General features: G+C 37.1%; 1 protein-coding gene across 1 annotated transcript; it reads left to right on the top strand.

Moving 5' to 3' along the window:
- The first annotated feature begins 7,381 nt into the window (after positions 1–7,381).
- On the top strand, positions 7,382–16,652 carry LOC120340623 (paired amphipathic helix protein Sin3a-like). Its single transcript, XM_078110502.1, has 8 exons — positions 7,382–8,404; positions 8,462–13,035; positions 13,165–13,356; positions 14,338–14,493; positions 14,791–14,931; positions 15,247–15,416; positions 15,742–15,906; positions 16,158–16,652. Exons 2-8 carry the CDS (start codon positions 9,916–9,918, stop codon positions 16,381–16,383), a joined length of 4,170 nt encoding a protein of 1,389 aa, XP_077966628.1. The 5' UTR covers positions 7,382–8,404; positions 8,462–9,915; the 3' UTR covers positions 16,384–16,652.
- Positions 16,653–17,630: the final 978 nt, after the last annotated feature.

Below are 17,630 nucleotides of genomic sequence, written 5' to 3'. Positions count from 1 at the left end.
CTTCATCGCATAAAATTGATGCGTTTGATGTCTTCTATAAAATGAAAGCAAATATTCATGCTCTGTCGTTGCAAACCAACGACTAACATTAGTCATGCTAATGAGTGATGTGAATAAATGGCCTATAATATGAATTATGCAACTCTAAAGAAAAGTAAAACATAGGCCCAGGTGACTTTAGGAAAAAGGAATTGGTACCGTAGTCCGTAGTCTACTTTTTGGTGAATATTGAGGTGTTTTGTAAGAACACTAGGTTACCTGCGCTGTCTTGAGCGAAAAATTACTAGTTCAAGCCAAAAGTAAAAAATAAATCTAATCTATCTCGGATTAAATGCTCATTGATTAAACTAAAGAGACAGAGTTTACTTAAGATGGACAACCGGCATGTGATATTTTATCCAACGTTAATTTACTGAACTAACCTAACCGAATAGACTACCATCATCGCTGCAACGAGATTTTTGCGCACTACCTTCGATCTGTAAAAATACGCAATCCCAATCTCCCATAATTTCAGCCAAACGAACCAAAAATATCCCGCCTAAACATAATGAAGCAGACACAATGAAGACACACCGCCACCATCACCCATTCCCGGGCAAATCAAGTGATCGCAATGGAGCGTGTAGCTGCAGAAACTCGTAACGCGAATAACTTTGTTTGTTTTATTGGACACGTAGTGGACATAACGATCGTTTCAATATTATGTTGCTCTTGTTGTTCTTTGACACTTTTTGGACATCTAGTGGAAAATCTAAAAAACCGCTTTTCTCTTTCATTACTGGACCGATTGCTTCGAAATTTTTACTGGTTAAAGATGAAATTTTTCTCCAGAAGGCTATTACTTTTATTTATTTCAAATATTTCTGTTAGCTCTGTGAGATGTTTTTGTTTGCTATGACGTCACCGAACGTTCTGCGGACGCATAGCCGACACTCCTCTTCTTTTTGATCACGTGCCATCGAACGTCGATGGTTCGTAACGAAGTCCTTACGGTACTTTGCTACGATTTTTTCCTTACGCTGTCTTACTACGGTACCGGTACTGTACCGTACAGTATTGCAATAATGTTGGTTTTCTTTTCTGCGGGGACGTTACCGTACCGCCTTAGCGAAAGTTGGAAGTCCTACTGTAGCCTACTGCTTCGCTTGGTGTGAATATATTTGTAGACTGTGATCTGACGGTACGGTAAACCGTATTGTACTGCGAACAGACGTGTCCATATATTTGGGCGTAGCTCTCTTGTTAATGTGGGCGTGGCATTCTATGCTAGTTTCATCCCCCTGTTGCAAACCTATGATTATTGATTTTCGGGGAATCCCTTAAAATTCAATTTTCGCATCAGGATTTTTAAAGCATGTTTGACAGAAAATGTGCAACTTTCGTCAGTGGGAACTAAAGTGACTATAAACCAAGTGCAATGATGCATATCGGACGTCATTTTGTGTCCAGCGAATCGGGGGAACGCGGCAGCGTCGGTTTGTTTTAGCTTCGTCAGAAGGTCTTGTTCGTCAATTTGTTTGAAGATTTTTTACTGTTTTGCATTTTATTCGGGTAATTTCATTATTTTTCTTTTGCTATTTGCCTCGTGGAATCATACTGGTATCGTGCGGTTTCGTGAAAGTTCCGATAGTTATCTTATCATCCCGTGTGAGTTATGCAACTTTGAAACCTCATATCTCACGAACCTTATATTATATGCAGATAAGTTTTATATTGTTTGAAAGACAATTTGGAGAATAATTATAATAATAAGATGGAGATAAAATATCGCGATTATCATACAAAAATCGGCAAAATTGAAACGCGTGAATTTTTTTGAAAAGCTTTCGAATTAAATACCGAAAACTTCGATTTGCTTGTTTTAAACGAATATGACATCGACACATTTGCATAGGTTAAGAATAGCTTTCGACATTAGATATAATTTGTCGTTCACCAGTAAAATTGTATAAGTTATTTCATTCAATGTTCTCCAATTCTTGAAATGTCCACTGAGCCAACTTGAGTTAAACAACAACGTTCCCCAATTACTTCGTTACGCAATAACGTATCAACGTTCCGTATGAAAAACACATATCGCTTTTCTTCGCAAGTGTGAAACGTCATTACCTAATGCATATGTTTAAATCAGGTACTATTTGAACTGGTATTATGATACCTGTTCACACCATGCCGAAAGTTTAAAGCCTGCGTTTTACATTAATCATTCCAGAAGCTGATGAAATGAATTTTCTCGGGAAAATGTTTCTTAATTTAATGAGCTGTTGCAACAGTTGCTCCAAAAATTATAGAATGTAAGCGATCTCATGGCTAGCACATTGTACCGCCTAATGAATTTCATCGAAGCATGTACACTATAAGGTACAAAATTTAAAAACCAACCGCCGCGACTGGTGTTGCAGCTCCTATCAACTTATTATTGGCAGGATATTTCGATTCTTTTGCGTCGAAAAATGTAAAATATTTACTAGGTGATGTAGCGACGCCATCATGTCTTCTACGTTCTCGTTGATAAAACTTGATTGTAATTTTATCGATATCCAACAGGGAAAAATTAGCCTTGATGTTTCCGGGGGACCCCTATAAAGACACGGGGTTTAAATTGTTTGTTTGTTAACTCTTTTTAGGTCTTACACTCCTGATAAATATTTGAAAATTGATAGTTTTACCCAATATTTAAGCCACCCATCCAAAAAAGCAATCGTATTTTTGCGCGAAATATAAACTATATTTCTGCAAATATTAATGCCTTTCATAATATATGTTCGCCTGTTAGCCTACTTTTCTGACAGATAAATTTGCTTGAAATATAATTTCCCATCTTGCCACAATATCGCTTTTAAAATTTTGAAACGCTTCTCAATTTAAGGTTAAATATTCACGCAAAAGAGGAGACAAATAAAATTATTGAAAAACGGTATGCTAGTAGACCTGCGGCAAGAGCTCAAGTCAAATAGATAATATATTATTTTATACACTCCAGATAATTATATGTTCTTGTAAACTTGATATACGCCGTTATACTTCATTCCAGGCATATAGTACATTTTTTGGATATTATTTTGGCAATGTACACCTTGTTAAAAAATTTGCGATACGCATATTTTAATATCATGACATGTACCGCAAAAATAGTGCAAGTTTCTGTAGTATAATTTGTATTGTAGTTCTGTGAGTTTGTTAAAATAGGTTCTGAGCAAGTAGCGATACTTTCACCAGGAATTTTATAATAACTTAATAATAAAATGTGTATCTGTTTGTTTAATATTTTGGTCTTATTGGGTTGTTGATTCATCGAGTTGGATGACTTTAACCTTAACTTCGTATATGCTGACCATACCGCCGAGCCAAGTTATCTGAGAAACATTTGCGGATAATTAAATTTTCAGAAGACTGTTCATTCGTTTTGCCGATGCGAAAGTTTGGTCCGAATTAGTGAGCATCGTTTTTTTTTAATCAGCTGTTTAACGATCACAGGTTTAAATCACTTAGTTAGGATCATACAGCGATATAACTCTGGACACAAAATGGCTGGTGTGACGTCACCTGAGCCATTATAGCTTGTTCCCACCAAAGTGACTGTAAACCAAGTGAGGACATGCATTGGTAACGTTATAAGCGCTGTTCGGTAGGTTCATTTTCATACAAAACTAAAGAACTTATATAATCCCCAGATGTGCGCTACGAAACTCACTTTCTAATCGTTTTTCAGGGCCTAGTTTCACCACAGAGAATGATAATGTTGACCCTCTATAGTTTCACGGCCAATGTGCATTGTTTCCGGTCTGAAAGACTGCGTGAATTGCAATTTTACGTCATTGTCGTCTTATTGCTGACAAGAAAATACCTCCATTCCTGATTTTGGTTTGGGTTCCATTATTCTGCAGGGGTTCTCAACCTGGGGTTCGCGAACTCCCGGGGGTTCACGAGAAGATTTCAAGGGGTACGTGGATGGCAGTCGAGTTTTTGTGTGTTGCTGTTTTTTGATATCCTTTATTACTATCAGAGGAAAATGCGTGCCGATTGAAACTGGATGCCAATTGAAACGTGATTTTCCCCCCGATCTTGCGTTGTTGTGATTGTGACGCAACAATGTGAAATTCACGGCTTCGCTGAAGGCAAACTGAAATTTCCAAAGACAGCGTGCTGCGAGCATTGGAGAAAGTGATGCGTGAGAGGGATTTTAAGAATTCATTGGTTGGGCGGAGGACTAGGGCAATAATAGTAACAGGGGAAGTAAATTTAGTTACATCTGGTCAATAAATTGTTTTTTCAACAAATTGTTAGTCAATATATCACAAAATTGTTTGGATGTCAGATTACCGGGGGTTTGCGTTGATTGTTTCGTGACTCGGTGGGGGGGGGGGGGGGGGACGGACCAAAAGTAGGCACTTGCAAATTAGGCACTTTTTTAGGCACTTATTTAGGCACTTTGGAAAAAAAGTAAAAAGGGCGTAATACCTTTTAAAAACATAATTAATTAGTTAAAAATGGTCAAATTAAATGTTGAAAACGCAAATTGCAACGGGCAAACTCAATAGCAATATATAAAACGCAGTATTAAAGGCAGTCGCACGCGCTTGGTCACCACATATGCTAGGCGCATACTTAGGCACTTCGAAAAATAAATAAAATGGCATATTCACTAATAAAAGACTGAGAAATAAACATATTACCCACACTGATTAGCCTGAGTAAATATCTAAGAGATGTACTTAAGTCTAGTACTGGAATTTAGAAATAATAAATTGTTACAGGTAGGCACGTTTTTAGGCACTTATTTAGGCACATCGAAAAAAAGGTGAAATGGACGTAATAACTCCTAGAAAGATAATGAATTAGTTCAAAATATTTAACTTAAATGTTGAACGCAAAAATTGCAACAGTTAAACCCAATACTGTAATGATTTTTAAAACGTAGTACTAAAGGTAGACGCACGCGCTCTGTCACCACATATGCTAGGCACATATTTAGGCACTTCGAAAAATAAAGAAAATGGCAATTATCACTAATAAAAGACAGGGAAATAAAAATATTACTCACACTGATTAGCCTGGGTAAATATCCAATAGATGCACTTGAGTCTAGTACTGGAATTTAGAAATAATAAATTGTTACAGGTAGGCACTTATTTAGGCACATCGAAAAAAAAGGTGAAATGGGCGTAATAACTTTTAAAATGATAATTAATTAGTTAAAAATTGTCAAATTAAATGTATAGTACGCAAATTGCAATGGGTGAACCTAATAACAATATTTAAAACGTAGTATTAAAAGGAGTCACACGCGCTCGGTCACCACATATGCTAGGCACATATTTAGGCACTTTGAAAAAAGAAGAAAATCGGAACTATCACAAATAAAAGACAGAGTATTAAAAATTTTACCCACACTGATTAGCCTGGGCAAATATCCAATAGATGCACTTGAGTCTAGTACTGGAATTTAGAAATAATAAATTGTTACCGGTAGGCACTTTTTTAGGCACTTCGAAAAAAAGGTGAAATGGACGTAGTAACTCCTAGAAAGATAATGAATTAGTTCAAAATATTTAAATTAAATGTTGAACGCGAAAATTGCAACAGTTAAACCCAATAACGATTTTTAAAACGTTGTATTGAAGGGAGACGCACGCGCTCGGTCACCAAGTATGCTAGGCACATATTTAGGCACTTCGAAAAATAAAGAAAATGGCAATTATCACTAATAAAAGACAGAGAAATAAACATATTACCCACTTGCAGTCTAGTACTGGAATTTAGGAATAATAAATTGTTACCAGTGGGCACTTCGAAAAAAAGGTGAAAGAAACGTAGTAACTCCTAAAAAGATAATGAATTAGTTCAAAATATTTAAATTAAATGTTGAACGCGGAAATTGCAACAGGTAAATCCAATACCGATTTTTAAAACATAGTATCAAAGGGAGACGCACGCGCTCTGTCACCACATATGCTAGGCACATATTTAGACACTTCGAAATATAAAGAAAATGGTAATTATTATGGATAAAAATACAGAAAATAAAAATATTGATCAAAATAATTAGCCTATTTGAATATCCGATGAATGCACTTGAGTCTAGTAGTGATATTTGAGAATAATAAATTGTTACCGGTAGGCACTTTTTAGTCACTTATTTAGACACTTCTAAAAATGCGTAAAATGGGCGTAATACTAATAACTTTTAAAACGATAATGAATTAGTTTAAAATATTTAAATTAAAAAATTAATATGCAAATTGCAACAAGTAAACCCAATGATATCGGTTTTTATATTTTGCATATTTGAAAATATCTTAATTCTTTACTTTGTAATTTTGTTTTTGATAAATTAAAATATAAGACATCCCCCGAAAATAAGCCCTAGTGGTAATTTTAGGAAGAAATTTGAAATAAGACACTGTCTTAATTTCGGGGAAACACGGTAAAAGGTGTCTACCGGTAACAATTTATTATTCTCAAATACCACTACTAGACTCAAGTGCATCTATTGGATATTTACCCAGGCTAATCAGTGTGGGTAATATGTTTATGTCTCTGTCTTTTATTAGTGATAATTGCCATTTTATTTATTTTTTGAAGTGCCTAAATATGTGCCTAGCATATGTGGTGACCAAGCGCGTGCGACTGCCTTTAATACTACGTTTTAAATATTGCAGTACTAGACTCAAGTGCATCTATCGGATATTTACCCAGGCTAATCAGTGTGGGTAATATGTTTATGTCTCTGTCTTTTATTAGTGATAATTGCCATTTTATTTATTTTTCGAAGTGCCTAAATATGTGCCTAGCATATGTGGTGACCAAGCGCGTGCGACTGCCTTTAATACTACGTTTTAAATTTTGCAGTACTAGACTCAAGTGCATCTATTGGATATTTACCCAGAACCCTTGCATTATTGCGACATTCAGTGCTACCAATGACAATTTCTGTATTTTGTACCATATTTTATGCAGTTAGCATCAGATCATTCAGTATCATTTCTCCATTTTTGGGGGTTCGCGTTGATTGTTTCGTGACTCGGGGGGTACCGTACTTGACAGAAAAAAGGTTCAGAACCCCTGCATTATAGCGACATTCAGTGTTACGGTATGGCGCTATTTCTGTATTTTGTACCATATTTTATGCAGTTAGCATCAGATCATTCAGTATCATTTCTTCATTTTTTTTTACTTTCTGCAGTTAACGGTTCAGATGAGATGGTTTATAACTTTTATGCGCATAGTCAAATTATACGGTAACTCTTGTTCTAAGGCGATTTTCTGGATATTCTGTGGGAAGATACGGTACCGGCAATATGACTACCGGTATAAGTGTAATAAGAAAATCCGGTAATCACTTTGGGTGCCGGTAGGTGACAATTGGGGATCGTACCGTAATATATACAGGAATATGACGATAATGGAAATACTGTAGAGCAATGAGAATACCGGTACCAGCGCGGCGGTGTGGCTCAACGGGCAAAGCGTTAGGGATACGCACGCCACAGCACCTCTAATTACTCCTGTACTCTGCGTGGGTTCGCAGGTTCGAATCCCATGCAGGGATGGGTATGTGCGAGAGGATTGCTGGACTCCTCGTCGTCGTTGGGTGGTTCACGTAACCGCTGGTCGGTTACGGCTTCCTCCACCACCAAGTCCATGCTTCCGAAAACAAACAATACAGCAATATAACTAATCCCATACTCGACTTGGAATGGTGACCGGACGAGAGGCCGTGGTTCGCCATATGGATAAGCCGTCTTATCGGCCTCTCCCCCGGGATAAATATGTAAATCCTATCCTACCTAACCTGAGCGATCTGACCATCGATAGGCTACGGCCGTCCGAACAGCTCCTATAATGTTCGAAGCAATTGCAGAATTAGGTATAATAATGTCGCAGTGAGCGGTACCTGTAGTTATTATTATAAAGGAAGGAAGCAGTTATAAATTCCAGAATTTTGCATCTTGAGAGATTAAAAAAAAGTAATATCGAGAAACAAAATGTAAAGTTAGCCTGTTCTTACCGTAATTGAATATTTTAGAATTTGGCATCCTCCAAGTCCATGCGGTACAGGTACTTTCGAAAACATATCATTGGCTAACTAAAGCCATAACCGACATGATCAGGGGTCACCATGTGATTAGGCTGTCATATCGGCTTTCCTCTTCCTCGGAATAAATATGTAAATCCCATTCTATCTCGGTATCCCTAGTTAGACCAGTCTCAAAATTGCTTGTTCTGGGTATTTTTCACTTTTTCTAACATTTTGTATGTCCAACTGAAAATATTAGCTAACTACCCTAACTATTTTGCCACTTTAGAAGTACTGAAGTAACAATGACTTACCGTTGATCCATTATTCTGATACCGTATTGGTTGCATTTTTTCATTCTTTGATGTATGATGGCATGAGGCGCAGTTCTTACCACTTCATGGCAGCTCCTGCCACGAAGATGTATGATGGCATGAGGCGCAGTTCTTACCACTTCATGGCAGCTCCTGCCACGAACGAACCGCGGCATCACTTGCCATGGTTTTATAGCGCTATTCAGTAATCAGTATTAACTGTATATTCACAAATTCATGTACCGGTACCAGACATTAATTAATCATGCGGAATTATATCTATTTAAACCCTAACCCCAAATCTATCAAAACTGTATCTATAAGAAAAACGTTCCAACTTACCCAATATTTGTCACCGTAAGTGACAGCCCTGTCCTTATGGCCCACCTGCCGTGGTTACGACAGCAAAATTTTACCTGCCATTCAGCCATTGGTTTTCAATTTGCTGCCGCGGTAACGGTAGCTCGTCATTGGTTTGTGGCAGCAAAAAAGTCGGTCGCCATAGGTTTGGCCATAGCGGCCATGGTATGGAAATACCGCCATGGTTTTGCGGCAGCTGCAGACGCCACAGAATACTTAAAACTGCACTTGGATGGCATTGTGCATGAGAATGGGCATCTTTAATATAGATTCGTTTCTTAATTAATTCCAAATTTTCTGTTAAAGATGCGCTGAGTTTGCCTTACTGATTTATATGCTTCTTGGCAAACAGCAATTTTGCACCTCCTTGGGTTAATCTCCTTGTCATTCTATGGGTCGATGAAAAATGCAAACAATACCAAAATTTTACTACTTATCCATACTATGTTTTCCGAAGAAATGAACGCTCTATGATGAGTACCTGAAAAGCAAATAAAAATAAAAATTCCCATGTGTATCGTTTTTGTTATTATGTTGCTGTTATTGTTAGAATTCTTTTTCTCATTCTTGTTGTTGCCTTATGAAAAATTATCTTTTCTAAAATTAATTAATGGACCATTGTATTCCTCATATATCCAAACTTATTTTTATTGATTTTGTATTTGTGCTGTATTTCAGTCGGACACAGTTCTCGGATTCCAATAAAACAAACATTCTGATTGTCCCTGAAATGAGGGTGTCTGACATGATGGCAGATCGTGCCACGATTGGCTCAATAATAATTTGAATCAATCACAACGTGCGTCAACCATCACATGACCAGAATTGCTTTTTATGCTAGAAATTCTCGAATGCTACCGTAATTATTTTTTCTTTTGTTGAATCAGATTATTTCTGACGTTTCTAGATTGTGCTTCGTTTCAGTTTATTGCACAGTGCTCGTTCGCCGATTTGTGCCATTATGGAGACCCAGACTGTCTCATAAAGGAGGGGTTTGCACTCATTGGTATAATTGATGTCTTTCAACGTGGGGGCTATTCTTGGAATCAGAGATCTGTATTTAGTTGGTGGAGAATAGAGATATATAGTGAAAAAAACTGATGCTTTTTGAGACCATTTTACATCTGAGTATCTAACTGTTTGTGAATATTTTTTATTTGTTCAAATTTAGAGACTGATCTAATTAATGTATCACAAGTTAATGAAAAAAATCTAGACATGTCAAATCAGTTTGACAAAAAGGATGAACCTGGGGTTAAACCTTCACCACCAGGTTCACAGCATTCACAACATGCATTGTACGCTCGGCGACAAACACCTGGCATTCTTCATGGCCAACAAACTCTCGTATCTCTGGTTCACGGACCAAATGCGAGCACGTATCGGGATACAACCGCAGAAAGACCTATCATTCCCAATTCTACAAGTGTTGCAATATCAACCACAAGATTCGGTGTTCCATCTTATAATCGTCCACCTACATTGTCACAGCAGGCTACAATTTCCCAGCCATTATGTTTACCCTTGCAACCACAAGCAGTAATGCAGCAACCCTCAGAGAGCCTATCTCAACAGCATCATATGCCACACCAAGCTCCGATTTTGCACCACCCGGTCATTGCGTCTGGACTTCTTGGTCATCTTTCTCTTCCACAACTTCCTGCATCATCGCAGGCTCAGATCCAAGCTCAACAACAGCAACAACAGTCTCAGTTTCAGCGCTTAAAAGTCGAGGATGCACTGTCTTACTTGGACCAAGTTAAATTTCAATTTGGAAACCAACCTCAAGTGTACAATGATTTTCTGGATATCATGAAAGAGTTCAAGTCACAAAGCATTGATACACCAGGTGTTATTCAAAGAGTCTCTAGTTTATTCGCAGGACATGCTGATCTCATTGTTGGATTCAACACTTTCTTGCCTCCTGGCTATAAAATAGAAGTTTCTGGTAATGATCAAGTTAGCGTGACTGGCCCTAACATGCTTCCGCAAACAATAAATACACAACATGGTGGCGCAGGCCCGCCGAATGCTGTACAAGTACATGCACCACAAACAAAGTATGTGACCCCTCCTGTCACAGGTCCCACATCACAGAATCAACAACCTCTTATAAAAAGCCAGTCTGGGCATGCATTGACACCACCTAGCTCTATGTTCACACCTAATGCTCATAGCTCACAGGCAAACCTGACTTCCTCCAGTGCAGCGAGTGTCAATGCCTCCACATTGGCATCCTCCAAAGCGTGTGCTGGACCACTTGTGAACTCAATCACAGCACTAGGATCCAGCATTCCACCTCCACCTGTGGGCCAGCAACCACAGGTTGGAAGTCAACCAGTGGAGTTTAACCATGCAATTAATTATGTTAATAAAATAAAGCACCGTTTTCAAGGGCAAACAGATATTTACAAAGCATTTTTGGAGATTTTGCACAAATATCAAAAAGAACAGAGAACAGTTAAAGAGACAAATGGCGCATACACACCAATGTTATCTGAATCTGAAGTATATGCTCAGGTCGCCAAGTTATTCAAAAATGACGAGGATCTCCTGAGAGAATTTGGGCAATTCCTCCCTGATGCTGGAGGGGGAATAAGTGGTGGAAATCTATCTGCACTAACTGGCGGTGTAGTTGGCTCAAAATCAGATGGATTATTGAGCGAGCATTTGCCAGCTCCCAAAAAACATACTCAACTTTCATCTTCATCTGCTAATTCCACAGGATCTAGTGGATCAGCAAAACCAAGAATGGGACATCATGGCCTGAAACGCTCTTCGAGCATATCAATGCAAGGCAAAAAAGTCCGCAGTTGTTCTCTTAAGGATGTATCTTTGGCAGAAGCTTCCAAGCATGGCACGTTAGGTGAATTTGGATTTTTTGATAAAGTAAGACGAGCACTTGGTACCCAGGAAGTTTATGATAATTTTCTTCGATGTCTTTTGTTGTTTAATAATGAAGTCATAGGAAGAGCCGAGTTGGTGCAACTAGCACAACCATTCCTTGTGAAGTTTCCAGAGCTCTTTGGTTGGTTTAAAAGGTTCTTGGGATACAAAGAAGGGCAAACAGGAGAAAATTGGTCATCACTGACAGGACTTGCGCTGCCACAACAGCCCATAGCTCAGGCAAAAGAAAAACATGAAGGAATGGCAATGGAAATTGACTACACAACTCTGAAAAGACTGGGTTCTAGTTATCGAGCACTGCCTACTTCTTATGAGCAGCCAAGATGTACAGGTCGTGATGTTTTGTGCAAAGAAGTTCTTAATGATACATGGGTCTCTTTCCCCTCCTGGAGTGAAGATTCGCAGTCTGTAACATCTAAAAAGACTCAGTTTGAGGAGCATGTTTACAGATGTGAAGATGAAAGATTTGAATTGGATGTTGTCTTGGAAACGAACCTTGCAACAATTCTTGTATTAGAAGCAGTAAATAAGGATCTGTCACGCATGAATGAAGAAGAGAAATCAAAATTTAAACTTGATAATTGTCTCGGGGGAACTTCGGAAGTGATACACAGAAAGGCTATTCATAGAATTTATGGTGATAAAGCCCCAGACATAATAGATGGCTTGAAGAAAAATGCAGCTGTGGCAGTTCCAGTTGTTCTAAAACGTTTGAAACTAAAAGATGAAGAGTGGAGAGAGGCACAGCATCAATTTAATAAAGTTTGGAGAGAACAAAATGAAAAATACTATCTCAAGTCATTGGATCATCAAGGAATAAATTTCAAACAAAACGACACAAGATATCTCAGATCAAAAAGCTTATTGAACGAGATTGAAAACCTTTTTGATGAAAGGCAAGAAGCTTTGGAAAACGGTGCAAACCCTGCTACACTCCAAGGCCCACTTATGACGCTGACCTATGAAGACAAATCAATGATGGATGATTGTGCATCACTGATCATTCATCATGTAAAGCGACAGAGTAGCATACACAAAGACGACAAACAAAAAATGAAAGTTTTTATGTATCAAACTTTGCCTGATCTGTTTTTTTCTCCACGAGGAAATCAACCAAGTGATGATGATGATGAAGATTATGACAGTGATACAAAAAGTACAAGCAGCAGGAATGGAAAAAATGGGAAAAGCACAGCAAAGCCTGAAATAAGGAATACGGGAGCATATTCGGCCAATGATGATCTGGACGGGTTGTATCATATGTTCATGTGCAACAACCCCTTCTATCTATTTTTTCGACTGCATGAAATACTTTGTTCAAGATTACTCAAAATATATCGTCACGCAGAAGTTCTGGCAGAGGAGGATGCAAAAGGGAAAAAGGAAAGTGATGGAAAAGAATCTATTGCAGATATGCTGAGGCTTAAGCAGGTTGAATTTTTAATTTGTAATTTCAAAAAATCTAATTTTAGTATCTTGCGTCCACTGATATGAATAGTTTAGAAGAGTATACAATTTTCTATTTGATTGTTCGATTTTCTTGATTTCTATATTTCCTAGGTCAGTGATATAGAGGTTGAAGATTACTATCCAGCGTTTTTGGAAATGGTCCGAAATCTTTTGGATGGAAATATTGAGCCTCTGCAGTTTGAAGACCAGCTGAGAGACATGTTTACTATCCACGCATACACTACATTTACAATGGATAGGCTTGTGCAGAATATTGTTCGCCAACTTCATCATATTGTACAGGTAAAATAAGCATAAGTGAGTTTCCGTAAATATTATATTGTGATTTCATCCATGCAATCATGTCACTTCATCACATCACTAAGAGCACTGACCAGACTTTTAACAATGGAGTGTTCTGCAGCAAAAATGTTTTGGATGTAAATATGTAATAAAGCCCCAGGTTCAAACCCTATACCCACATGTGACCCCATGTTTCATCCAGGATGTAATAAATTGTGTAGGCAAGGATGAACTTGAAAAAGTCTGATCATTCCAAAAATAGAAGCTTCTTACATTTTATTGTTTGCTTGTACATAACCTGGTTCGAAGTTTGAAAACTCGGCATAACAAAATTTGAATAAACATCCTTAATGGAGTTCGATTTTGTGTGAAACATCCATCTAATAATGACAAAGCTAAGGTGCTGTGATACATCAATTCTTATAATCGTTTATTTTTTGTCGAATAGTTTTAAAAAATGTAGTCTACACTTATAAAATGTAATTACCCATTTTTGTTGGTTGATTTCTGTGCATAACAAACATAGCAATGAATTTCCTAAACATTTTTTGGGTTAGCTGGGTAGCATCTAGCATGGCTTACATATCAAGTATACCAGACTTTACCAGTTCTGCACCATCCATGTCTTCATACAAATCACATGATTAAAACAGTGATCATCAATATAACTGAAGTTTCTCAACCCTGAAATTACCCTATTTTTGTGTTTAATAATGAGGACAAAGGGGCAATGTTGCAATTGGTTTCAGTTGCTATAGCTGCTGCTTTATTTCGAACATAGTAGCGTTCGGATGCGAGGACGTGGCGTCACATGACTTTCCTTATGATAAGGTAATAAGTTATCTTTCTTCCGTCTGGGATAAATGTTAGAATCATATCCCTAATTTATTTTGGAACACACCCTGCATGGAATCATTTCTTATCTATTTCTTTGAATGAACCTTCAAAGTATGGAATATTAATATTTCTGTCTTATTGCAGGATGAGCAATGTTCGCAGTTACTAGAATATTACAATGAGGAAGAAAAAAACAATGCAACAGGTGGAGAAATTATATCTAAATCTCGTCGAGCACAGCCAGAAGCTGCATATCAACGAAGATCTGAACAACTACTTATTGAAGAAAATTGCTACAAGGTGTGTCAGAATAAACTGTTGTGAGCCAAATTTATAGTTTTATTAAACTTAATTTACTGTTTTATCGTAACCCTGGAGTCTGAATAGGAAAAATTCTATGGATTCCATTTTTCTCTTTCACGCTCACACATGTTGCTACATCGTTCTGTTTGCCGCTGATTTTGCAAAATTATTTGCAAGCAATCGGTCAAATGAAACGACAAGTGTCTGGGAGTCAAAAGTGCACATAACTGGACTGAAATGGAGTTGTGTTCAGACTTCCCACTGTTTTATCTATGTTAAATCATTGGTTTTCAGATGACAATACTTCAGAAAAAAAGTCAATTTCAAGTAGAGATACAATTGCTGGACACAGATGAAGATCAGGACGAAAGTGCTGAACTTGCTGATTCGGCAAAATGGTCTGACTATGTAGAGCACTATGTAAATGATTTGGAGGTAAAATCAAAATCACTACAAAAGAATGACTTTTGATAGATCCTGTGTCTGTGATTGCAGCTCTAGTACGAGACAATGGTGACATGATAAATCTAACTTATCTATCTAAGTTATCAATTGTGTAATACTAAACTATATTCATGTAAATATCCCATAAACCAGCAGTAATATGCAGAGGCAGTATTTGTATTACTACTGCAATCAGCAAAATTGGCCTTAATAACTTCGCTATTTTGTTTTATATTAAATGGAACTTCGCACTAATCTTTGTCTAACTGACTCTTTATTTTCCTGTTTCTCCTTCTTCAAATCCAGGATGATATGCCAGATGTCTTAAAGAAAAAAATCTTGAAGATACCCCCAGTCTTTATGCAGAGAAATGCTCGCATATACAGACAGCAGAAAAGACAGTATAATGAAGAAAATTTTGAAGAGGACAAAACAAATTCATCTGACAAACAAATTAGGTCGAACTCAGACAAGAGGTGATAAGTCGTCAATATAACCTAAATTTCCGAGGAGTTATATTTTGAATTATAGAATTCGAGAACTTCAATTCTGTGTTTCAAAATATCTTTCAAAATATTTTCTCTCAATTTTTAGCAATAACCTAAATTATTTATGCGAAATGTAATTTGGCATACAGCAATATTTTATCCCCCCAAAGATACCAATTTATTTTCTATCATCAAATATTTTGCTTCCTGGAAATGAGTAGATTCTCGTATGCAAACTGCATCAAGGTATAAGTTTTTTGGGATTTCAAAATTCAGATACTATGCATTCTGAAGTCGTACTACTTATTTTTAGGCCCAGAAGTAGGCTGTATTTCTCAGAAGATATGGAAGTTAAATTTGTGAGAAATTCTTACAAAATGATCTTTGTCCCGGGAACAGAGTATATCCTTTACCGAGAGAATGCTCTAAAGTCTGCAAAGGAGAGACATGACACAAGAAACAAACGTTTGCATGATAAGTATGTTCACTTCTATTTTTCGTTTATGATCGGTTTACTAGAACTTAGTTATTTTAAATCACTCCTACTCAAAATAGTAAAAAGTGGCATTAACAAATTAAATTTAAACATTGTTTTTATTTGTGATTTCGATCAGATTAAATCTTACTGTTTGTCTGGCATGGAAAGGGCCTAGATTTGCTAAAGAGGGAGGGAAGTAAGTTTTCAATCTGTACATACATACGTTTGAAAAATTTTATTATTTGCTGCAGATTTCAATCTAAAGTTACAGAATGGGGTTGTGAAAATGTATCGCGAGACATGTCGCGCCAATGTACAAATTGGCTAATGGGAAGGTCATCATCAACTCAAGGTAACCTGCTTGAAAATCTGGTTAACTGTACCACAGTATGCAAAGTTGAAAAAGTTGGACTCTTGTCAAGGAATCTTTACAAGGTGGAATACCACACAGAGGGGAAGACACAACCAACTAATTGATTGATCTTACAGCAAAAATGGATTGAGCATTCACATTTGGGATCTCAAGAGATAAATTGAGTGTGATTTATGGTGACTGGGAAACTTTTTTCAATCATATTTGTTTGATTATTATTCACAACTTTCTACAGAGAATTAACTCTCCTGTTCATGAAACAATATTAAATTGTCAAAGATACTTTTGTTTGTTTTCCACTGGATTTGTGTGTGAATGCCTGCCCAGTTTATTTGAATATTATTCTTGGATAAAGTCAATGAATGGAACTAAATTGAGTGATATTTATCACAGGATATTATAAGGTATACGGTAAGGTTACCATGTCAATACGACAATTTCGCGTTAAAATCAGCTTCCTACGAAAAAATACGTCAAATGTCCAAGGTGTTTGTAAACAAAATAGATATCCAGCATTTAAAGCTAGGTACATGATTTAACACTCAAAGTGACCAAATGATTCACTCACTATACAGTACATAATTCGTATTGTGGATCTGAACTGTGTAACGTTTAAATTCAACTTTTCGTCGGCAAACTGCTAATGGTAAAGCTGTAGAAGGCCAATAGTTCCCGGACCAATCGCTCGCCCTGTCGAATTGTTGTTGTTGTGGAGATATCGATTTCTTTGCAGTTATCGGCCAAATTTACAGTACACAAAGGTGGGAGAAGCCGCCGGAGGGTTATTACTTTTATTTCGCGATATTCAACCCAAAATTTAACTTGTTTTTTAAAAGGGAAAATTTTTATTTGGCTTATGAGAACGTACGTGACATTTGACCTACATGCTGCGTATTATTTGAGCATTGCTGCTTTATTATTGTTCCATATAGTAGTGATCATTCTATCAACGAAGTTGTTATGTAGAATTAAATATTTCAAATACTACCAACGCAATGATGGAATGTTGTCACATTCATTCAGATTTTTGCCTGTTCTGCGATATATTTATTGAATGACGAGATAACACATTCAATTTTTATTCTATGTTAGTTCGTGTACCACAATTGGTCTGATTTGGTCGTTGATATTGTATCAAAATTTGTCCGAAATTTTACAGAACAAGCCAAAAACGGAATATTTGGTACCGTTTTGAAATGTGCTCCGGGAAATGTCACAAAATAGCTGTCTATTTTTTCCCTCCAAATTGCCGGTCTATCAAGTTTTCGTGTCATCGGACCTTCCAATAATGGGTCGAAATGGAACCACAAGCGTATCTGGCTTATTCGAAAGTTCTACAATGTTAGGAAAA

The sequence above is a fragment of the Styela clava genome, chromosome 1 (assembly GCF_964204865.1).
Source record: "Styela clava chromosome 1, kaStyClav1.hap1.2, whole genome shotgun sequence".
In the NCBI taxonomy this organism is placed as follows: domain Eukaryota; kingdom Metazoa; phylum Chordata; class Ascidiacea; order Stolidobranchia; family Styelidae; genus Styela; species Styela clava.
The sequence above is the reverse complement of the archived record's forward strand: the minus strand, read 5'-3'. Positions and strand labels throughout refer to the sequence as shown.